Source organism: Gambusia affinis, linkage group LG07 (assembly GCF_019740435.1).
Source record: "Gambusia affinis linkage group LG07, SWU_Gaff_1.0, whole genome shotgun sequence".
NCBI classification, from domain to species: Eukaryota; Metazoa; Chordata; class Actinopteri; order Cyprinodontiformes; family Poeciliidae; genus Gambusia; species Gambusia affinis.
In genome coordinates, this window is record NC_057874.1 from 12,354,113 (window position 1) to 12,374,745 (window position 20,633).

Genomic DNA, 20,633 nt, shown 5'->3' on the forward strand with positions numbered 1-20,633 from the left:
AAACCAATCAGTTCCTTGTTTGCCTAGCTTCATCTCTCTCTACATTACATGCTGATGCCACTTGTAGACCAAAGGAAAGATCCTCCCAGACATTGGAGTAAGTCAAGCAAGCAACGGTTTCTGTCCCAAACGCAACAAGCTAAAATTAGAACCGAGGAAGACTTGTCACTTTCCCCGTCTGTGCTGTCAGTCAACAACCTACACAGGATTATGAGAATTTATGCTTTAGGTCAACGTTTAAATAAACGAAGTTCTGGTGCAGTGAAAGGATTTGGAAAAATATTGGTTTTTATGACATGGTCCACCTGAGGATGTTCTGCAACTCTTCTTCCTTCAAGTACAAATAACCATTTTCAAAAAATAAACATCCTGACAACTACAAATTAAACAGAATGCTTTGAATTATTGTTTCATACAGGACAAATTCTCCTCTCGTCTCTAAATGCAAATGATTTCAGCACTTCTGTGAGATTGTTTTAATTATTATTTTTAGCCATTTACAAATGTGATGTAATGTTTATTTTGAAAACAACTTCTTTTGTTCATGCAGCAAGGCCATCTGGATATTATTAATTATTCCAAACTCTCAGCCTGATGTCCTCAGATATCTGAAGTTAGCCAAGCATTTGGTGAGCATAAGCAGACAATAAATATAACATCACGTCATGCACGTAAATATATACCCCATAGCGGAAAAAATGCATCGCAATAACTTTTAAATTAAGTTTTTATTGCCATTTTGCATGGTTTTTCCAGGCCTCATTAAAACGTAATAGCCTACATGCAAAATACTGTTTGTGTCACAACGAATCTTATAGTCCAACCACGCATGAGGTAAAATATGGAGGATAATGCTGTCAGAATGTTTTTCTTCAACAAACCTCTGAAATAAAGTCCACATAAAAAACTTCTAGCGTAGCAAGAACCCTGAACACACAGCCAGAGCTTCAACAGGAAGGTTTTGATCAAAGTCCAGAACTAAATCCAATACAGGGAATGTGGAAAGAGTTGAATTTAAGGGAATCCAATCTAATGTAGCTTCAGCTATTTTTCAAATGAGAGTGAATTAAAGATTCAGTTCCTAGATGAGGTAGAGATGCAGTAAAAAATTCTTCAGTTTTTTGGGGGGTTTTTTCGACTGAGGAACGTTTGAGGGCAAATGCTTTTCATACTTTTTCTTTTACATACAAGATAACAAAAAAAATGATGCACTACTTTGGCTTGGTCTATCAGATAAAATCATTATTAAACATAAGTTTGTGGTTTTATTGTGACAAAGTCAGAAAAGCTTAAAGAGTGTGAATACTTCTGCAAGGCTTTGTGGACGGTGCGAACTTTCATACCTCTGAGTTGAAGCGTATTTGACAAACGTTGCAGGAGATTATCGGCCTCTTTGTTTTCACAATAGGCGGCCCGAAGGTGTGCGTCATCACGGCTTTCTGGACCGGGTCCATCTGAGGAGAGACGAGCCAGAGGTCGCATCAAACATTCAGCAGCACGTGGGAAATTCAGACGGCGTTGTTCATCCCAGCATACAAGGCGTCCACTGAGGAAACCTTGAGGAAACGTGAATGACAGGGGAAGCTGCAGCAAGACAACGTCTGACAGAGAGCTGGAGATCGATCAGCGATTTAACGTCAACAATGTTTTTCATTCACATCAGGGTCAGAGAGCCCTGAGTACAAGCTCCCGACCCCAAACAGTTCTTGGTGATAGTGATTTTTGTACCAAACATTTATTTTTCATTTTATTGTTAAAATCAAATCCGAAAACAAATTTTTCAGCAAGGAATCATTTCAAAGTGCTTTGAATTATAAAAATACAAAGATACAATGTAATAGAGCACATAACATGTGTGAAATTTTCTTAAAAATGAAATAGAGTTGAACAATACTCAAAATAGAATGCAGTTTTGTGACTGAAATTATGAGAAAAGTGGATAGAAAGTGCAAATAAAAAAAATCAAAAATGGAATAAAAGAATAAACAGAAAATGTAAAGACATGCACATATTTTAATATATTCCATATTTAAAACATTGTGCTACAACCTAAAATTAAAGCATCTAACCCAGTCATTTCTAAATGAAGCACATACATGTAGCCTGCTATTTTCATTGAAGGGTTTTCCTGCCATTCTTTTCCAGTCGACTCGTTGGAGCTCCCTGACCTGTTGGTGGGGTTTGAACAACCGCAGAGCTGGGTGTTGCCTTGGTCAAACAGCCAAAAGTACACTGAGGTTTTACTCAGCCTGTCATCTCCGGCTCACTCTGAGTGCATGTTGCTATATTAGACGGTTTACACCAGGAAGCCTCAGGCAGCATCGGGAGCTCGGTAATTCGTCTGAAATCTTGAACGTTGGTTCAATAAACTGCAGATACCTTCAAGGTATCTATTGATGTGGTTGTTATTTATAGAAAACTAGTTAATTCGTGTAGCACATTTCAGCAGCAACTCAAAGTGCTTCACGGAATAAAAACATAAAAAGGAAAAATAAGAATATTGCTGTGGCATAGTAAAGGAAAATAAAAAAAAAAGTTACTACAGACAAAATCATTGCAGTTCCAGTTATTAATCAAAGGCAAATCTAAACAAAGGATATAAAGGAATTCAGTGTTTAAACATTTTTTGCAGTTTTCTGGAAGTTTCTTTCAGATTAGAGCTGCATAGTAGCTGAAAGCTGCTTCTCCATGTTTGGTTCTGGTTCTGGATGCAGAGCAGACCCGTTTTGCTCTGTTTTTGCCCATTTTTCCCTCAGTCCCAAACTCCGTCAGACTGAACACTGAGCGTCCGTGAATAGTAATTTTACAAGACCATTCGTGTTACCTTTTCAAGTGTTTATCCAAACATCAGGATGCTGACGATGCAACCATGTCGATCGGCACCAAAAAGTTAGATTCACTCTGAACACTTTTGTGAGAAATTGCTGCTGCATTCATGCTTTTTATGCAGGTTTTGTAGGTGCAAGCGGGAAACAATGAAACACATACTCTGTTTCTTACTTTTGTCCACAGACTGATTGATGTTTCCCGCGTTGCATCTCCTCACTGCACTTCTTTGGCCACCTGTTCTCGTCAGGATCTCCATCTGTGCACCTGTCCCCACTGTTACGACCTCATTAACTTATTTTATCTACTCCCTGTCTCCTCTTTCACTCTCTCATACACTGGAGCTTTTGTTGCACCTGCACTCTGTCCTGTTCGCTTTGTTTCGCATTTTTCACTACGTGGTGCTTGGATTGGTTGACATTACTTAGCTTTAATTATTGTAAATTTTAAATTAAATAAGACTGAAATCATTTACTGCGTTGGCGCCTTAAAGATTTAGTCATCCTCAGTCTGCTCATTAGGTAACGATCCAGATTTTTGGCATTTTGCCTCATTCTCCTCTTTGATCTCTTTAGGAAAAACTCCAGAGTAATTCAATTTGTGAGATCATCAAAAAATGTTGCAGTTTAGGATTACATTTTCATTGTTAGCTTTTAAATATGTAGCCGAGGACGACAAGATCATTGACTTTGTCCATTTTTCCAGCACAAAAAGAGAGTGATTTGAATGAAGGTGCTTTGACGCCAGTGGTCACCCTAAATGTCGTCAACGAAGCAGGATGAATCACAAAGCTTTGCAGGGGCGAGTCTGTCTGAGTGCATGCAGATGAGAACACTGATTTTGTGTTTATGCATCTCTGTTTGCGACCAGCTTGACCTTCACATGAAACCCAATCTGGAAATGAAAAGGAGCCGCAGAAAATGCTGACTGCGGAGAACACAGCCTGTGCCTCTTATTGGATTGATTAGCTGTAGCTCATTTTATTGCAGCAAACCACTCGGCTGTGCTACTTTTCAATCACGCTGAAACCGGCTGTGCTGAATAGAAAAACAGCTGTCACCCCCATCATTTCAGATGACACAATGCACAATAAGATAAGATGGGCTTTATTGTCCCGCTGGGAAAAATCTGCCGTGGTATAAATAAAACACAAACAACGAACAAAACTGTAAATCGTGCAACCACCTCTAGGACGTTATCTATGGAGTGAAAATAGGACCTGATGCACGCAGAGATACTTTTACACACGCACAAATATTTTGAGACTATTTTCTCTCCATAGTTTGCCCTCCTGAGCAAATGAAGAGTTAATGACACAAACAGAAGGGGACAGACTCACTGTATATATTTTAACCTAAGTGCAGAGGGACAAGGGAATGCTTGAAGCAATTACTGCGTCTCTGGGGAGCCTGTTACTGCCGGCCTGCAGAATGAATCTCATACTATGAATTCAACCACAGGACTAGGAACTAATATTATTCTATCAACTTGTCTAAATGTGAAAAAAGGACCTAAAGCCTCGAACATTTGCAAAGTTACAAGTTAGTTTTTTGGGGATCTGTGTAAGTCAGGTGAACAAATCTCTCTAAGTCTGACCTTTTGGTTGCTAGGAGTGTGATGATATTTCTAAGGCGTTGTTGTTGCTGTGTTAGTTCAGTCTATACTAATATGAAGCTGAGTGCTTTTAGTTGTTGTATCGTTGAGTCACTTGAAGACAGGAAGGATTTTTTTCAGCCCTAATATGTGACAAAGTTGGATAATATCAATTCCCACCAAAGTTTAGTATTTATTTGCAGAAAATTAGAAATGGTCAAAATAATGGAAAAGATGCAGAGCTTTCAGACCTCAAATAAAGCAAAGAAAACAAGAAAACAACTCAACGTTCATTTAGAAACAACAAAACTAAAGTTTCAACTGATTTCAAGAGTTCAGAAATCAATATTTGGAGGGAAAACCAGGAGGTTTTTAATGGGGCTCAGTGCAGTGGGCTCTTCATTTTTTCCTGAGCTGTTTATGCACACAAAAAGTCTGAATAAAGGGTTTTAAAATGTCTGTCTTGTTCTCTGCTTGTCTCTGCACTAGCTTCCAGATTTTCTTTATGAAAACACGATTACATTCAGTCTACAGTAGAGGTGATGTGAATTGAGCCTTTAATAAAACAAACTCAAATTATTAGGCAACCAGGAGCATATTTATAGTGTTAATTGGATGGTTTATCGTTTTCTTCACATTCTCATAGTCTCCAAATAGCAATTTATGTGTTTTCCTCTATAAATATTGCAAAAGCAATTTCTACTGTGACCAAAAGTTGTTGCTGTCCATTTCATCAACATCCAAACTTCAAATTCTCGTCTATTGTCGCCTTTTGAGGTACATTGTAGTGATTTAAAGCCACATCGTTGTGCTCACATGCTGGTGTGTGAGAACTCACAGCGTTAAAGTTGTGGAAGAGGCCGATGCCGGCCGGATGAGGCGACTCCAGGGGAAACTGGAGGAAAGGCTTCATGTCCAGAGGCGGCGGGAGGACAGGTGGGCTCCTGAGGAAGGCAGTGACCGGCGCCGGTCGGTTTACACTTCCTGTTGCAGATAGAGAAGAAAACAAAACATTACATGTTTAGATGACGTATATTAAGTCCCTAAATATTACTACGGAAACAGAAATCAAGAATATAGACAAGTACTTGCATTTATTTCCTGTCTAAATCATCCCATTTGCTTCCTAAAGAAACTTTTGTCACACGAGCCAAATGTACTCATGGACCAAGAATAAAAAATTACAAATTACATTATTATTATTATTATTATTATTATTATTATTATTATTATTATTATGTAGGAAAGGAATGTTATTCATCACAAATCCAAAACTTGAAAAGGCATTTGCTGTATTAAAAGAAATGCATGTGGTTTTAAAACATTTTTAAACTTAATTGAACAAATTTAATCTCTGGTATCGCAATGCAGTTTAGGTCACTTTTCTTTCAAAGCACTTGCTTCATTTAGCCAAATTTAATAAGTCACGTAGAAGGCGGTTTGGGTGAAGAGGTCAGCTTTTCAGTAAAAGTTTCATTGTAAAAATATGAATATTTTGTGTTCTTCATAAGATTTTCCACTGTAAGGAAACTGTGTTGGTAATAATTTTACCCTGATTAAAAACAAAACGTTTAATAAATAAATCTGTATCATTGTTGAATTGCAGAAGGGGGGCACAAAGAAATCAGTCCCAGGGCCACAAATGGCCCCCAGACCAAACTTTGGGATCCCCTGAATTAAGCTCTATTGACCTTATAAAAACTGATGCTGAATGCAAAACAACACTTGACTCAGTTTTTCTCCTTCGGTATTTAAGAGGGAACTCCACTCCTCCACTTTGTTCTAAAACCCACTCCATCATCTCCTCCACCTCTCCTCTCCTCGCTTCTTGCTCTCTTTACTCTCAGTAGCTCAGCGGCGGTGAACGCTGCTCTGGAGGAGTCTGCTGTGATGGGCAGGAGGGCTAAGCTCCTTAAGCCTTGCGGCTGGGCCGCTGCAGATATCAGTCTATACTCAAATTCTCTTTCTCTCTCTTTCTCTCCTCGCTCTGTTTTCTGTTTCCATTTCATGGTCGCTTACTGCGCCTGCCTCTGGCTCCCTTGTTCACCCTCTCAGCCCGGCACCGATTCTTGTGTTTTGTTCGTCTGCGTTTTCCACGGCTGTTCCAATGTTTCTTATCTGAATTTTGAAGATAATCAGTCGAAGAACGTGGTGTAACGTTTTCTGTGGTCGTTATAGACAGCCAGCATTGCTTAACTCTGCCATTTTATGATGAACACTCAACATTTTGAGTTCAGAAAAGCTGGAAATTTCAATGACAAAAGAGGATGCTCCTTGTTTTGGCAACAATGAAGACTTAAAGGAATCAGAGGGAAAACCCTTCTTGCTGTTTTGTGTCTCAACCTACTTCCATTTTGTTCCAATGTACTTAACCATTGCAAATAATTTTATTTCTCCTGGTGGTTTGGATATTGACACACTATGATCATAAAACATAATGGAACTGAATATAGATCTCTTTTATAATTTATTAGTGATTGTATTTTTGTGTTGTATCTCATTTATAGTTGATATTAAACATCCCTGATGCAGGTATGAATTGAGGCCAAAACTGCTAAAGTATGAAATGTTTAGTCGCCACACTGACCAAAGTGCTTCACGATGCAATTTTGTGGATTTTTCTGTGTAACAAAATTGTCAAATTTAATACCCACCATTTTTTCACATGGCCCTCTTGACCATAGAGGCCAACATGAAAGGACCTTTAGCAACATTTGTGTGTTTGAAAATTTATTTTATCAATCAAATCAAAGTCTAATTTATATCTGCCATATTATATCAATGTGAAAAGATGTCCAGTGTTATTAATTTTAAGAAGTATTCATCAAAGGCAGAGATAATTCATTCATATATTAACAGTTTGTTAATGGGTAATTTTATCAATACGTTTTGATACGTCTGGTCTTTCAAGGATTCGTGATCTTGTTATGAACCAAAATGAAAATGAGTTTGACAATCTGCTGTAAATGTTCAAACTCATGAAGGGAACATCACTGTTTGACTGTGCAACATATCAGGATGTTAGAAAACACTCAGAAACATTTAAAGCTTTGAGCATAATGGGGAAACAAATGCAAAATTCAAAGTGTCTGGGATCATGTGAGGCAAAAGGTTAGAAGTCATCATGTTCCCAGAAAGGAACGTCTTTTTTTTTTTTGCACCACAGAGCACTGTGTGATTTTATATGCAACAATAACTAATGTCACAGGCATTTTTAAAGAGTAATAACTCTTGAACTTTGACAAATCTGTTCAGATCTGCAGAACCAGAAATGCCAGCAGGTGAATCAATACCAGTGATGGATGTTGACAGGCTTACGTAAAGTGTAAGAGTAACACATTATTCTGTGGAGTGTGGCAGATTTGATATGTAATATTCAGCGTGATGCAGGGCAATTTAATGGTGTCCAGCTTCTGTCAGTCTCTGTGTGTCCGTCACTCTGCTGTCCAGAGCTGGGACTTTATCTTTTAAAAATATCACACACAGTTCAATCATCACCAGCAGCTATGGCAGATAAATTATGGCCTTTTTAACATTTGTACAAACATGCCTTTTTTCGAAATGGGATGACACACTACATGCAGCTTAAAACTTAAAGCAAGATCTGAAGTTAAGTGTTCTGATTGAACGAAACTTAAGAGTAAAAGTGTGAAGCTTGCAGGCCTGAGATCATCATCGAAGCTGTGAAGTCAGTCAGTCTCATGGTGTGTGGATGTTTTACTACAGAAAGCGGTACAGGTCATTGTGTGAAACTATTTAGGCAACATCTCAAGACATTAATGGTAATCCTAACTACCCTAAAATGAGAAAGTTTAGTCTTTTATAATATTGTGTCTCTTCATACAGAGTATGCACAGGTTCATCTTGAATACTTTTAAAGTCATGAAAAGATTTATTTTAGTCAAATATTTCAGATAACAAAGCATACAAGCGCAATTTGATGGTGACGAGCCAACAGATGATAAAAGCCCAACATTCAGTGTCTCAGAAAATTAGAATATTGTGAAAGAGTAACATTTTGACACACCCTAATCAGCAAATCATCTCAAGGGTTTCCTGAGTCTCTAAATCAGGGGTGTCAAACTCCAGTCCTGGAGGGCCAGAGTCCTGCAGCTTCTAGATGTGCCTCTGCTGCACCACCTGGATAGAATAATTAGGTTATTAAGGCTCTGGAGACCTGATCTACACAAGGAGGAGGTAATTAAGTCATTTCATTCCACTGTTTTGTGCCTATGGCTCATCTAAACACTGCAGGACAGCGGCCCCTGAGGACTGGAGTTTGAGACCTGTGCTCTAAATGGTCCCTCAGTCTGGGTCAGTAGGACACCACCATGGTTGAAGACAGATGTTGGACAGATGTCCAGAAGGCAGGAACTGACAGCCTCCACATGGAGGGTAAATCACAAAAGGTCAGAGCAAAAGACGTTGCTGTAACCAAACGTATTGATAAAAAGTTGAGTGGAAGGAAAAAGTGCACACGGATAACCATTCCTAAAGTCAAGTCACTCCTGAGCCACAAACAACATTATGAGCTTCTAAATCATAAATGTTACAAAACATACTATTGTTGAAATATTTCTCTCTACGTCTGATGAATTTATTTAATACATGAATTTCACTCTGAAATGAGTGAAAAAAAATATAAAATTAATTTTTAGAGATATATTTGTAAGTATCTCTTTTTAGCACATTTTCTAACTTTGAGCATAAATATACAAGGATATTTTGTATTTACCTAAAACAAAACTTCCCCAAATGTTTTCCTAAATATGTTTTGCTCGGCAGAATTGAGAAATCTACAGTCGGCTGTGTTTAGCTTACAGTGTGTTTAAAACAGCAGCTCATCCAGGTGGTCGTTTAATCTAAACTGTATTCAGGCGGTTAGTCTGCAACGTTTCAGCTGTGAGGTTTAATGCCGGCATCATCAGGTTAATGAAGCTTATTCCTGACACGCTTGTGGTAAATCTGAAGCTCATTTTACGCTACATTACAAGTGAAAGGTCACAGCCCGTCTTCTATTATAAATCTCTATTTAAGATGCAGACACTTACACTGGAGGGAGGTTCTTTACAGTTCTGCACCATCGCTGAGCCGCTCAGTTTGGTGCGTGTGCGAGCCTGGCAGCGCTGTCCCCCCTGACCTACCCTCCTTCTGAGTGATTTACAATGACATCAGATAAGCGAAACGGCGTGACTCTTCAGCAGCAAACACGCCGGGAGGGGCGGGAGCATTGATTGGACACATTCTGAGGAGCGTTAAAGTGTTAAAGAGCTGCCAAACTCAATAAATCCAGGCACCACTACCCACAGCTCCTTCACTTCAAGAAAATAAAGGCCATCTCACTGACTTTCCCTTTTCTAATGCAAATGTTTGGGTGATAAAAAGATCAATGCCTGTGCAATGGCTTATTGAATATTTTTGTGAGTTGTGATCAAAGGGTGTTTGGTCAAAAACGAAGAGAAAACTAAAGAAAAACTGATTTGTTTTTTTGTTTGTTTTTTTTCCAGTTTCCCAAACCACATTGCATACATACACACACACACACACACACACACACACACACACACACACACACACACACACACACACACACACACAATCCAATGGATGTGACTGAAGCCTCCTAAATTGGCAATTCATTTAGACAATTTAGCTTTAATGATCATAGAGGTAATGCCAAAGCCAGAGACGTCCTCGGAGCCTTTCTGTATTCCCTGGTTGCGTCCGTCTCTCTGCTCTACGACGGCTTCAGGATGGACGCCGACAGAACTACCTGAAGAAAATTCGAGTCAGAAACATGGCAGACTTTGCTCCAACAACACAGAAGAAAAACAGAAAAGATTTTAAGCCCCGTTTGGTTACAGGCCTGTCAGCTCGACGATGCCAGTAGTGGCACATCTGCATCTAAATGGCCTGCTGTGCAGAGATGACTCTGAAATGAGAGTCTGCGGTGGATTAGCCTCCCCCCCATACAAAATGCCCCGCTTACTGTCACTGCAGCAGGGTGGGAGTGAGTCTGTTAACCAGAAACCCACGTGACGATTCTGTTTGTCTTCCCAAAACGTTTTCACGAATAAAAAAAAAATTTTTTAAATGAACAACTGAGCAAAAAGAGTTGATTGCACATTTTGGTGGCAGATGGCATCATTTGTACGTTTGTGATTTATGACTCTTGATTCTAGTTTTGCTGCAGCAGCGCTGAGCTGTTCGTCGCCGCATTTCGACAGCTGACATTTATAACCCCTCGTGAGCAAATCAGGTGCTCTAAACTATTTGTCACACAAACCCGTTTCTAGTGCGAGGTACAAATGCAGTGCAGCTGTGTTTGAGGCTCCTAACCTTTCGCAGTGGAGGATGGTTCTTTCTTAATGTTGCTTGCTGCAACTGCGAAGGACTGAGCATGAAATCCAATTTACTGCAGCTCAGCTTACCCTCAAGTCAGAGGCAGCTATTTCAACCTAGGCGGGGGATGGACGGCCGTGTGTCGGCTCTCTGCACACACAACCACACACAAACCCCTGGAATGTGAATGAAGGGTGCTTTAGAAAGAGCAACTTATGCGCGCTGGGGTGATAAATGTCGAGTTTTGTTCTGTGTGAGGTCGAGACGGTGAGGAGAGGACAGAGTGAAGATGGGAGCCGAGTGCCGGTGAAGGAGAGCGAGTTCGATTCCAGATTGCACTTTGTTTTAATGATAGATGCTCTGCAATCCAGTAGCCCAACTTAAATGCCGACTCCCCGGGAACTCGCTCGAGTCGTCCGTCGCTGGAAATGTGTGCTCACAAGATTAGCCAGTCCGTTTTCCAGTTGACTTTCTGATTTTATGCAAAATTGGTAATTAAAGAAATGTTTCTATTTGCCCCTGAATCCTTTTAGCACTGCTCTGATCATCATTTCCAGATTGTCTGTTCTTAATATTCCCCCGTTGTTGTTTTTTTGTTGTTGTTTTTTTTGTTGTTTTTTTGTTTTATTTAATGTTCTCTTGTTCTGAAGCATCATTAGGTTGTAAAAACCAGTCATTCAGAACCTGCAGATGAAAAGCAGGAGCTGGTTGAGACATAATAACGGTATGTTGAGTGGCTGGAATCAACCGAGCGAGAAAAAGAGGTCTGGACGAGGAGAGGGAGATGAGGTGGAACGAGTGGGAAAGCATGCGAAGAGAGAGAGAGAGGGGGGAGAGAGGAGGGAGGCAGCCGCATATTTCGAGGTGAGTCCAAGGTTAGCGGCGCAGGTAAAGCAGGCTGTTAACCTGCAGGTTAATGTACAGAACGGATGCCAGCTGCCTTGAAGGCACTCCTAGTCCCTGGTGTGTCTTTTTAAAGAACAATATGCAGCACTGTCAAAGCGGAGAAAGCTGTCCAGTCAACACCTCCGTCTAACCTTTGTCATGTCCACTACACAATGTCATGCATGAACTGCTTTGTTTCATGTTGGCTTTGTTCCTCGTGGGCAGATCTGATGTCATATTGCCACCAACGGTGATGTAAACAACCTTTACCACTCTTACAGATTTCTTTTGTTTCCGGTTTTAAATATCTTAGATTATAATTTTAATGCCTAACCCTAACCTGAGTGAATACAGAATGCAGTTTTCAAACTGTGATTGAATTTGTTGCAGGTGGAAAGTTATTCAAACCTACTGGCTGGGAAAGGTTCATTGCTTTTCTGGTTGAATCATGAATTAACTTTGAATAATCTCCATTTCTTTTAGCTGAATTCAATTCCTCTTACCACACCAAAGAGCTGCTTGACTTTAACCTTTAAAAAAATGACTGAAACTGAATTTGCCTGAGGGAAATTCAGTGACCTAAACTATCACAAACCGCAGCACATCGTGCTCTGATCTCGAGAAATTGGTAGCAGACTATTAATCTTGCTACTATTAATCTCACCAAAGGTTCCAAAACCTTTTTAACAAATTAACAAAGCTTAACAAAGAAAATTCTTTGTCTTTCTTATGTGAAATTTGAAACTGCTAAAGGAAAATCAAGCCATTTTGACATTAAATTGGAGTTGGAACCTAGAATACTTTTAGAGGTCAGGTACAAGTGCAAAACATTTATTATGTTTTGGTACATATGCAGACCAGCCATTAAGTGGTGCACTTGGCAGGAACCGGTCCTCCTGGATCGCCTGGAGCATCAAACCGTTTGTCAAAAAATACTTCATGAAGGTCGCCAAAAAAAGACGAGGCCTCGTAGATGCATTAGGATGCTCCGGTGCCTTTTGATGGACTTTGTCAGAGGTCACATTTTGTTTAGCACGAGGGTGTGTGTGTGTGTGTGGTTTCCCAATCGTTACAAGGTCATTGTGAAACCTACATCCTCCAAATTCCTGGCATTCCCACTGCAGTACCGCCTAATTATATTAAAACCAACCATTCTTTCTGGATGCTTCATTTTCCTCTTGTGGAGTATTTTTGTTGCTAATGTTGGTGGTGAATAATGAGTTTAAAGGAGGGAAGGGACCCATATCAAATTATGTTTAATGGCCTCATAAGACCTTCAGCCATCTGTGTTTATTGTAGTAATGCAGCGTTTTAATTACGTCAGTTTTACTGAGCTCAAGTTGGTGGCTTGAACATAAAAAGGCTTGCGTAAGTCTACCATGCTGATATTTTGAAATATGCTGAAATGCCCTGAATCTGGGATAGATTTCTTTCTCAGATTTTTAGGTAAAGTTTTGCAGGTGAAGGCAAACAGACGCATCTTTTGTCACACAGCAAAAAGAGGATCACCAAGAGCTCCACCGTGTCAACACAACTACCGGCACTGCATTATTGCTTCTTTTGTCAAACAAGCCACACACCTGCTGGGAACAGCAGGGCAGCACTTATCTGTAGATGTGAACCTATAGAAACCAGGGAGTGAAAGCTAGAGCGGTTATACAAGAATGATGAACACAAAAGAAACCGTGTGCCAAAGGAGCAAACAGTGGCCTTGGATAAACAGAGAACATACAATAGCAATAAGAAATAAGCAATCCACTAAATCCATTTTTACTGGAGTGTTTTATTAAAGCTGACTTGGGTATATATTTTGAGCATAAAGTTTTGAAGCAAAACGTCAACACTGGCGTCCTCTAGCTACCTTTAACCTCCAGACGAGTCAAGACTTGTTGTCTCCAGACAATGTTGAAATGTTCAGGCAGTTAAATGAATAAATAAAATCTTTGCGGCAATTTTCTCAGCTGTCTTGCTTGCGTTTGTAAATATAAAACATTAATCAACTTTTGCACCACTCATACTTGAGTATTCAAAAGTGACTCAATCCATATTAACTCTAATCCTAAAAGTGATAAATAAAGGTGGAGGTTTCCCTTCTGGCTCCAGCAGAGTTGCACCAGCAGCTTTTTTTTTTTTCTTGCTGCTTTTACAGGTGTGCAAACATGGCGCCACATGACACCTTGTCAGAGTCAGCATACAAAAAAAGGATGTTGACAAGCGTTTTGGCAGTGACAACACAGCGACAGGGTGCACGTGATAAAACGACCAGCTTCTTCTCTCAAAGTCATTTTCACAACAATTTATCCACAAGCCTAACTGGTTTGCAAATTTTCTTTTAGTGGTTAAAAAAAAAAATCATTTATTGTAAGAAATTCAGTTCATAACGTTGCCTTGTTGGGCTGCAAATGTAAAAGCAAACAAATCTTTTTTCTCTAATTTCCAGTTGATTTCTTGTACTTGGCCTGGAAATCACACTCTTTCTAGAAAACAAGGAAAGCAGACAAGTGGAGAGCAAAATAAGAGTGAATCTAATGTGACATCAGATGTGCATAAAAAATTACATCCCTAACACTTTCTCTGAAACAATCCACCCAGCCTTCACTTCCACGCCGTTTTATTCAGGAGCGTTGGTGCTGGGTAAGCTGTAGCTCCGGCTGTGTGTTTAGTTTTGCGATGTTCTTGCTGGAAAATGAAGCTCCACCCCAGATTTAAGTCTTCTGCAGCTTCTAACAGGTTTTATTCCAGTGTTTTTTCTTCCATAAGTTTCTTGCGTCCTCTACTCGATTTGCCTCAAACTGCTAAAAGGTCTTGGTATTGCTTGTCTTTGAATTTTTTTTCTTTCTTACAGTCTTTTGTGAAACCAGTTCCTGTTTAGTGACATAACCCTCCTCTGACAGTCTCCAAAACTGCATCCCCAAATTTTTGTGTGTTCACTTTTTCTAGCCCAAACCTTTGGGTTTAACAGTTCAGCAGCATGTACACTGAGATTAAATGACACACGTCACTTCTATGTACTGACCAGGTAACGTATAGAGGTTGCTCTAGATTTAGATTTGCGGTATCAGAATTAGTGTAAGATTCTGATATCTGTATTTCGTCTGTATGTTCAGCGTTTTGATTTGACCTTCCCTTGTCTGACGTATTCGAACAGCTTGTCACGGTTTGAAAAAGTTTCAAGCTTCCCTGACGCCTGAAATGTTCACCGTTTTGTCAGACATGCAGAGCAACGGGCGCATTTCTCCAATTTAAATGTCAATACTTTTCACCCTTCGTTGCATCGCCCTGATCTAAAGGTCATCCTGTTCGTCAGGGACAACGTGTACCTGTGATTTCTTCAGAGGATGTTTACAAGATGAGGACATATTTGTTTGAAATGCCTGTGTGTTCGTGCGCCGGTTGCAAATAAACAAACATACAGAAACACAGATTTTATGCAATCTGTGATGTGTTAATATCAGAGAGAGAGACACCGGTTCAGCAAGCCGTGATGCAAGCAGTGAAGTTTCACATACTGCTGAGTGGGGTCTTTGCATCAGACTGGAGGAAGCCTCGGCTCACTTTTAAATAAATAAAAACCCATGGGTCTGAAATATTCATCATAAAAAAAAAATCACACAAGAGTTACTAAACTCAGCTGCACTCTTCTTTGCAGCTTCGGCACAAATTTCTCAGTCTCAACCGTTTTTATATTTTCCTTTCATCAAAGAAACAGATGGATGAGGAAGGATTAGCAGAACGCGAGGAATGATAAAACGGTGGTGTGAAGAGAGGTGCTCATCCCTCCATCTTTGCAGTCAATGTCATTGATGCTATTTTGGTGCTTGCGTCTAACTCCAAAAGGAAAATAATACAGTGCATGGACTTCCACCTACCCACGTTGTCAGGTTCATGAGTTTGTCTGTTCAGTGTTTATAATACACGTAGCGTTAAAGCCTCCGCACCGGGAAAGGGATTACCGCGAGCTGGAGCTTAAAGCCAGATCACAGGAAGACCCGAGTGGGGCTGAGAATAAAGCAAATATTTAGTCAGCGAACACCTACACGGAACAAGGTCACTGCAGTTAATCAAATTTACTGAGAAGCTACATGCTGGACTCATTATTATTCTGATTATTATTAATACACTGATGAGGTAAGACTTTGGAAGTGAACTATGATCACAAGGATATAGATTATAAATTAGAGATGCTACTGGTTCACATTAAATGCTGTCGATGCACTGATGATGAGGACAATCATGGTTAACTCTTCTACACGAAACCCAACTTATCTGCATTTATATGTATATAATGTTAAATTGCTTCCCTCTTAATCTCAAGTTATATTTCCATGTTTAAACAGTGAATGTAAAAGTTTACGTAACCCATTTGAAATACCAGGTTTTTTTATGTATCACAGCAAAATCAGCCATGATGTGACTCTATAATTCAACATAAATGTGTTGGTGAGAAAAATGGGAAAAATAAAAACTGCAGTTCCCTGTTTGACTAAATTGATACTTGGCTTAAATCACTTTTCAGATGAACTTTCAGCTTTCAATTTTATTGAGTTTTAATCTGCAAACAATTACAGAGAATCTGATCAACCTTGAATGACGTTCAGCTGTCCTGACACAATTTCCCCAACATTTTCTCATTTGCATCCTTTACTTTTTTTTTTTGACTTTTTTTTTAACTGTGCATCATGTTATAGTGAAGTGTTGTTTTGATTCTTCCATGCATGTTTGAGGAATCCTTGAATCTCCCAGACAATCTTGGGATGAGAGTTTAAAACTCTGATTAAAGTCCTCTTCTGTTCAAATCATAATTATGTAAAATATTCAGAAAATATATTGAAGGAGCCCAAGAATAATTTTGGATGGTGAGGTTAGTAAATCCTGCTCGGTGCAAACAGAGAGTCTGCATAAGGCAACATTAGATTATGTAATGGTATCATTTAGTTATTCCTGTAATATTTGAGCATGATTTGCATATATTTGCATATATATGTATATATAAATTGCATCTACATTGTCATGGGACTGTAGCATAAAAAGGGAAGAAAGAAATGCTGTAATAGCCAGTCTTTGTCTGTAGGTGGCCATTAAGTTGACGACATCAATATGTGTGCAAAGGTGAAGCTGTTCTTGACTCAATATTTAAAAGATTCTCACCAAAAGTTTCTGGAGCTTGCATCTAAAGTTTATTTACATATGTATAAAAAGAAACACAGTTTAAAGCGACTAAGCTGTGGAAAAGTCACACATGTTTGTGTTTGTAACACAGAAAGTGTGGTGGGTCATTTTAACTCTTTCATATTTTTGTAGTTTTGGTAATTTTTTTTACCCCTTTTTTAGAAATGGGTAAAATTTCTAATGTTCCACTCATTGTCTACCGTAACTCCATTTGGTTATATGACGCTGGTAAATATTGTTAAACAGCAGAACCTCACATAACATTGTTATGGATACATAAGGGTCCATAATCTCACATATTTTCTGAGAATCAGATGGGGATCAGAATTAAAACAAATAGTAATTCAGCTTAACACTTCAGATTAAAAGAAACAATTGAACAAAATTTAGCATTTTAAGTAACATCTGTCTCCGTATTTAAGAAATATTATGAACTACACATTCCCTGAAGCATCATGTTTTGAAAACATGGGTATGAAGTGGTTGGTTTAAGCTACAAAATAAAAACAGGAAGTAGAATGTCATCGCTGACGCTATTGACATTTCTTCATGCCTTATTAAAACGCGATGCTGATGTTCAACGGTGTGACGGGGGTCTAAAAATTAAACTGCCTGACCGCTGACAGGAAGTGAGGCTGCATGTCATCATTTAACCTTCTTTCATCAACAATCTTCATTTGAGTCCTTGCTAATTAAATGTGACGCATTGACTGTCCGTGTGACTACAGAGGTAACATTTTCTTCAAGATTTTATGACTTTAGCAGCCAATCTTGTCTAAAAATGTTCAACATGTTTCTTCTGCAGAAAAGAATCAGGGCCAGCTTCACTTGTACTTTGTCGAAGCAGATTTTCATTCACATTCAGCTTTTATTCTTCTTAAGATATTGGCAGCATCCCACATTTCACACAGAGTGAACATCTCTTGTCCTCTTCACTCACAGATGATTTCATGGATTTAGATTTAAGTCATTACAAAACCTAAATTCACAGTTTCTTTTCTGTGTAAGACTAAAGTCACATTACGTGATAAAAACTACAAGTCATCTTCTTCTTTAGACTGAAATGTTGAACTATTTGTGATTTTTCTAGCAATGACAAAAAGTAAATCACATTGAGTCAATCACAAGATTTTTGGCAGATTGGATGTTTTCTTTGAAAGAGAAGCCATCTGTCCTCCAACCCTTTTACTTCTACAAAAGATCTACAGAGTTGATGTCTGTAGGGTCATTTTGCGACCTTATTCTGAAATTTTTGTTTGTACCAATCAGCTACAAAACGTGGCCTATAAGAAATTTTACTTTCCAATTTGATTCCTTGAAATTAGGCCTCCAAAACCTTTAGAAGCTCCTGACCTTTGCAAAACGTAATCTCAAAAATGTTACTCCATGATGCCGTTAATAACCGTTCTCAGAAGCATTGGACTGAGAAGTAGTTTGTATGATACACTCAGCTAATTGCTGCTGCCGCTAGTCTGGAGGAGTTGAGTTGAGAGGCTCTGTGATGTCAAAGCTCAGCTGGAGATTGAAACTCCAAAGAGGAGATTGGTGGAAATAGGCGGCGCTTTGTGAGAGTAAGAATTTAAACACCTCAAATGGTGGCCATAGAAAACTCCAGGTATGTTTGTGATGAAGAAATAACATTAAAACATGATATAAAAATGATATTTCATGTGACATCCCTCTTTTAATAGACATAATGTCCACAAAACATGATGTTTTGTGGACATAAAAACCCATAGGAAACGGGTTTCTAGTTATGGTTTCATATGTGGTAACATAAGAAAATATGAAACAGTTCATCAAAAATGAAAACAGGACAAAAGAGGTAACTCAGATAAAGGGCATGTTGTTGAAATGACCCTATTTGGCTCATATGTGGAAAAACTAAATTTGGTGTAATGCCGGTTTTAATAGGTTTAATAGGTTTGATGTATTTTGATCCCTGGAGAAACTTCAGATTATAACCCAACAATGCTCACATTCTCCAAAGACTCCACAATCTTGAAACCATGCAGTTCATAGAAGGTAAAAAAATCCTAAAAATGTTATAAAATGAGCTGGATAGAACAGCCAAAACTTTAAGTGGCCATTCTGAAAGAAAGCTGTGTGCCAGCGAGAAGCCAGTCAATCAGATCAATAGCAGTAAAAAGAAGCAAGAGCTCTCAAATGCTGTCTTACCCAGGATCATCCTGAATCCTTCCACTTCTGTTTCCCACGTTGTCTTCCCGTTTCACTCCTCTACTCCTCAGTCTGCTGAAGGGATGACTCAAATCTTTGGCGCCTTACATTTCTGACTCGTAAAACTCAAGGTGGAAAAACCCAGTCACCATCACAACTTTCACTTTTTCTAGCCCCTAACCTCGTTCCCCTCTTCGTCCTCCTCGTCCTTCCAAAAAGCTTGCTCTGCCTCTGAACTCGACACTCGGCTCAGCCAGCTGTTGACGGAGGAGAAAACCCAGCAGGCTGAGCTGCAACACAACATGCACTCAAGCTGCTGCAAGGAAGCCTGTAATTTATTCTCTGTGATGCAGGAGGAACACCAGAGACATGGAGGCTCGCCTCACAGGAGGAACCTCTGCACTACAGCATGCCTCTCTCTGTCTCTCCCTCATATTTTGGGGTTGGGTATAACCTAAAGGCACCTTGCATTCCCGAGCTATGATTGGCTGGAGGTGCAGCCAATGAAACGAGCCAGAGCAGAGCGTTTACTTGTGGTGTTTGAATCAGGAGGCAGAGTGATAATGCGGCTGTCATTTCTGCTCTCCTTTTCTCTCTGTCACCGTTTCTTTTCTGTTTACTACCGGTCATTTTTCAGTCATGCTTCCTTGTCTCGCTGCACACCCGTCCTCCTTTCACTCGTCTCTCAGGTGCATTAAATCCGGCTCTGACAGCATCTTCTCTCTCTCTATAATCCTGGATGTTTTCACTGGTGTCCACCTGTCTTTAGACTTTTAGGCTGGAGGCATGTTCTTCCCCCCACACCCCCAAAAAATAAAAAATAAATAAATAAAAGAAAACATTGACAGTGTTCACTGAAAGCTGAGCGAGGAGAACAAAAAATGGAGGCAGACACAAAGGTCCAGCGCAGACTGACAGCTTCAGAGACTCAATGAAACATTGTGTGGAGGTGAGGAGAGACTGAGGTTAATGTGAACTGACTCCTGCTTGGACGTTTTGGGCGAGGAAATGTGGAAGATGTGGTGAAACAGCAGAATGAAGAGAAATGCTGACAGCTGCTTGACAGTCATAGGCAAAGGCTGCAGAATGAGCTCAAATACTCTTTGCATGCACATCTTTTGCAACGTAACGCAGAACAATGCAGCTTAATAAAAGCACAACTCTGTGCTAATGGATGTTTTTTTGTTTGTTTGCTTTTTTCCCCCTCTAGGGGGTCTTTTGTGGGCTCTAGTGTCCCTTATATGACAGTAGGCTGACAGGAAGGGGGGAAGACATGCGGCAAATGTCGGCCAGGAATCGAACCCGCGACGGCCGCATCGAGGACTAAAGGCCTCCAAATGTGGGTTGCGCTATCCTCTACGCCACCACAGCACGCCCTAATGAATGTTTTATAAACCACATTAGACTGTCACAAAAGCCTCAGGTTTTGGTAATATAAGAGTTATGATGACAGCAAGTAGCCTATGTCCATAAAATAATGAGGCAGTCCCAAAAATATTTGGCCACATCAAAACTACTTTACTGTATTTTGTAAGGATTTTATGAGATAAGCAAACACAAATTAATGCATATTTATTACAAATAAAATCCCAAAAGTGTGAAGTCCATTTGTTTTCCACCCGCTTCGGATGTTATCATCC

The 20,633-nt window shown here is 39.6% G+C and overlaps 1 protein-coding gene across 3 annotated transcripts in view; it reads right to left on the reverse strand.

Annotated features, from left to right (window-relative positions):
• LOC122834734 (zinc finger protein 385A-like) overlaps positions 1–20,633 on the reverse strand; it is a 39,734-nt gene that overhangs the window by 13,777 nt on the left and 5,324 nt on the right. The window contains exons 1-3 of one of the 3 annotated variants that reach the window (XM_044123439.1): positions 18,994–19,397; positions 5,258–5,403; positions 1,344–1,454 (exon numbers count right to left, since the gene is read on the reverse strand). In XM_044123439.1, coding sequence (XP_043979374.1) covers positions 1,344–1,454; positions 5,258–5,403; positions 18,994–19,003 — 267 coding nt within the window. In that variant the 5' untranslated portion in view covers positions 19,004–19,397. Of the gene's footprint in view, positions 1–1,343; positions 1,455–5,257; positions 5,404–9,470; positions 9,619–18,993; positions 19,398–20,633 lie in introns of those variants that run through there. The other 2 variants (XM_044123440.1, XM_044123438.1) reach the window with 2 other exon arrangements.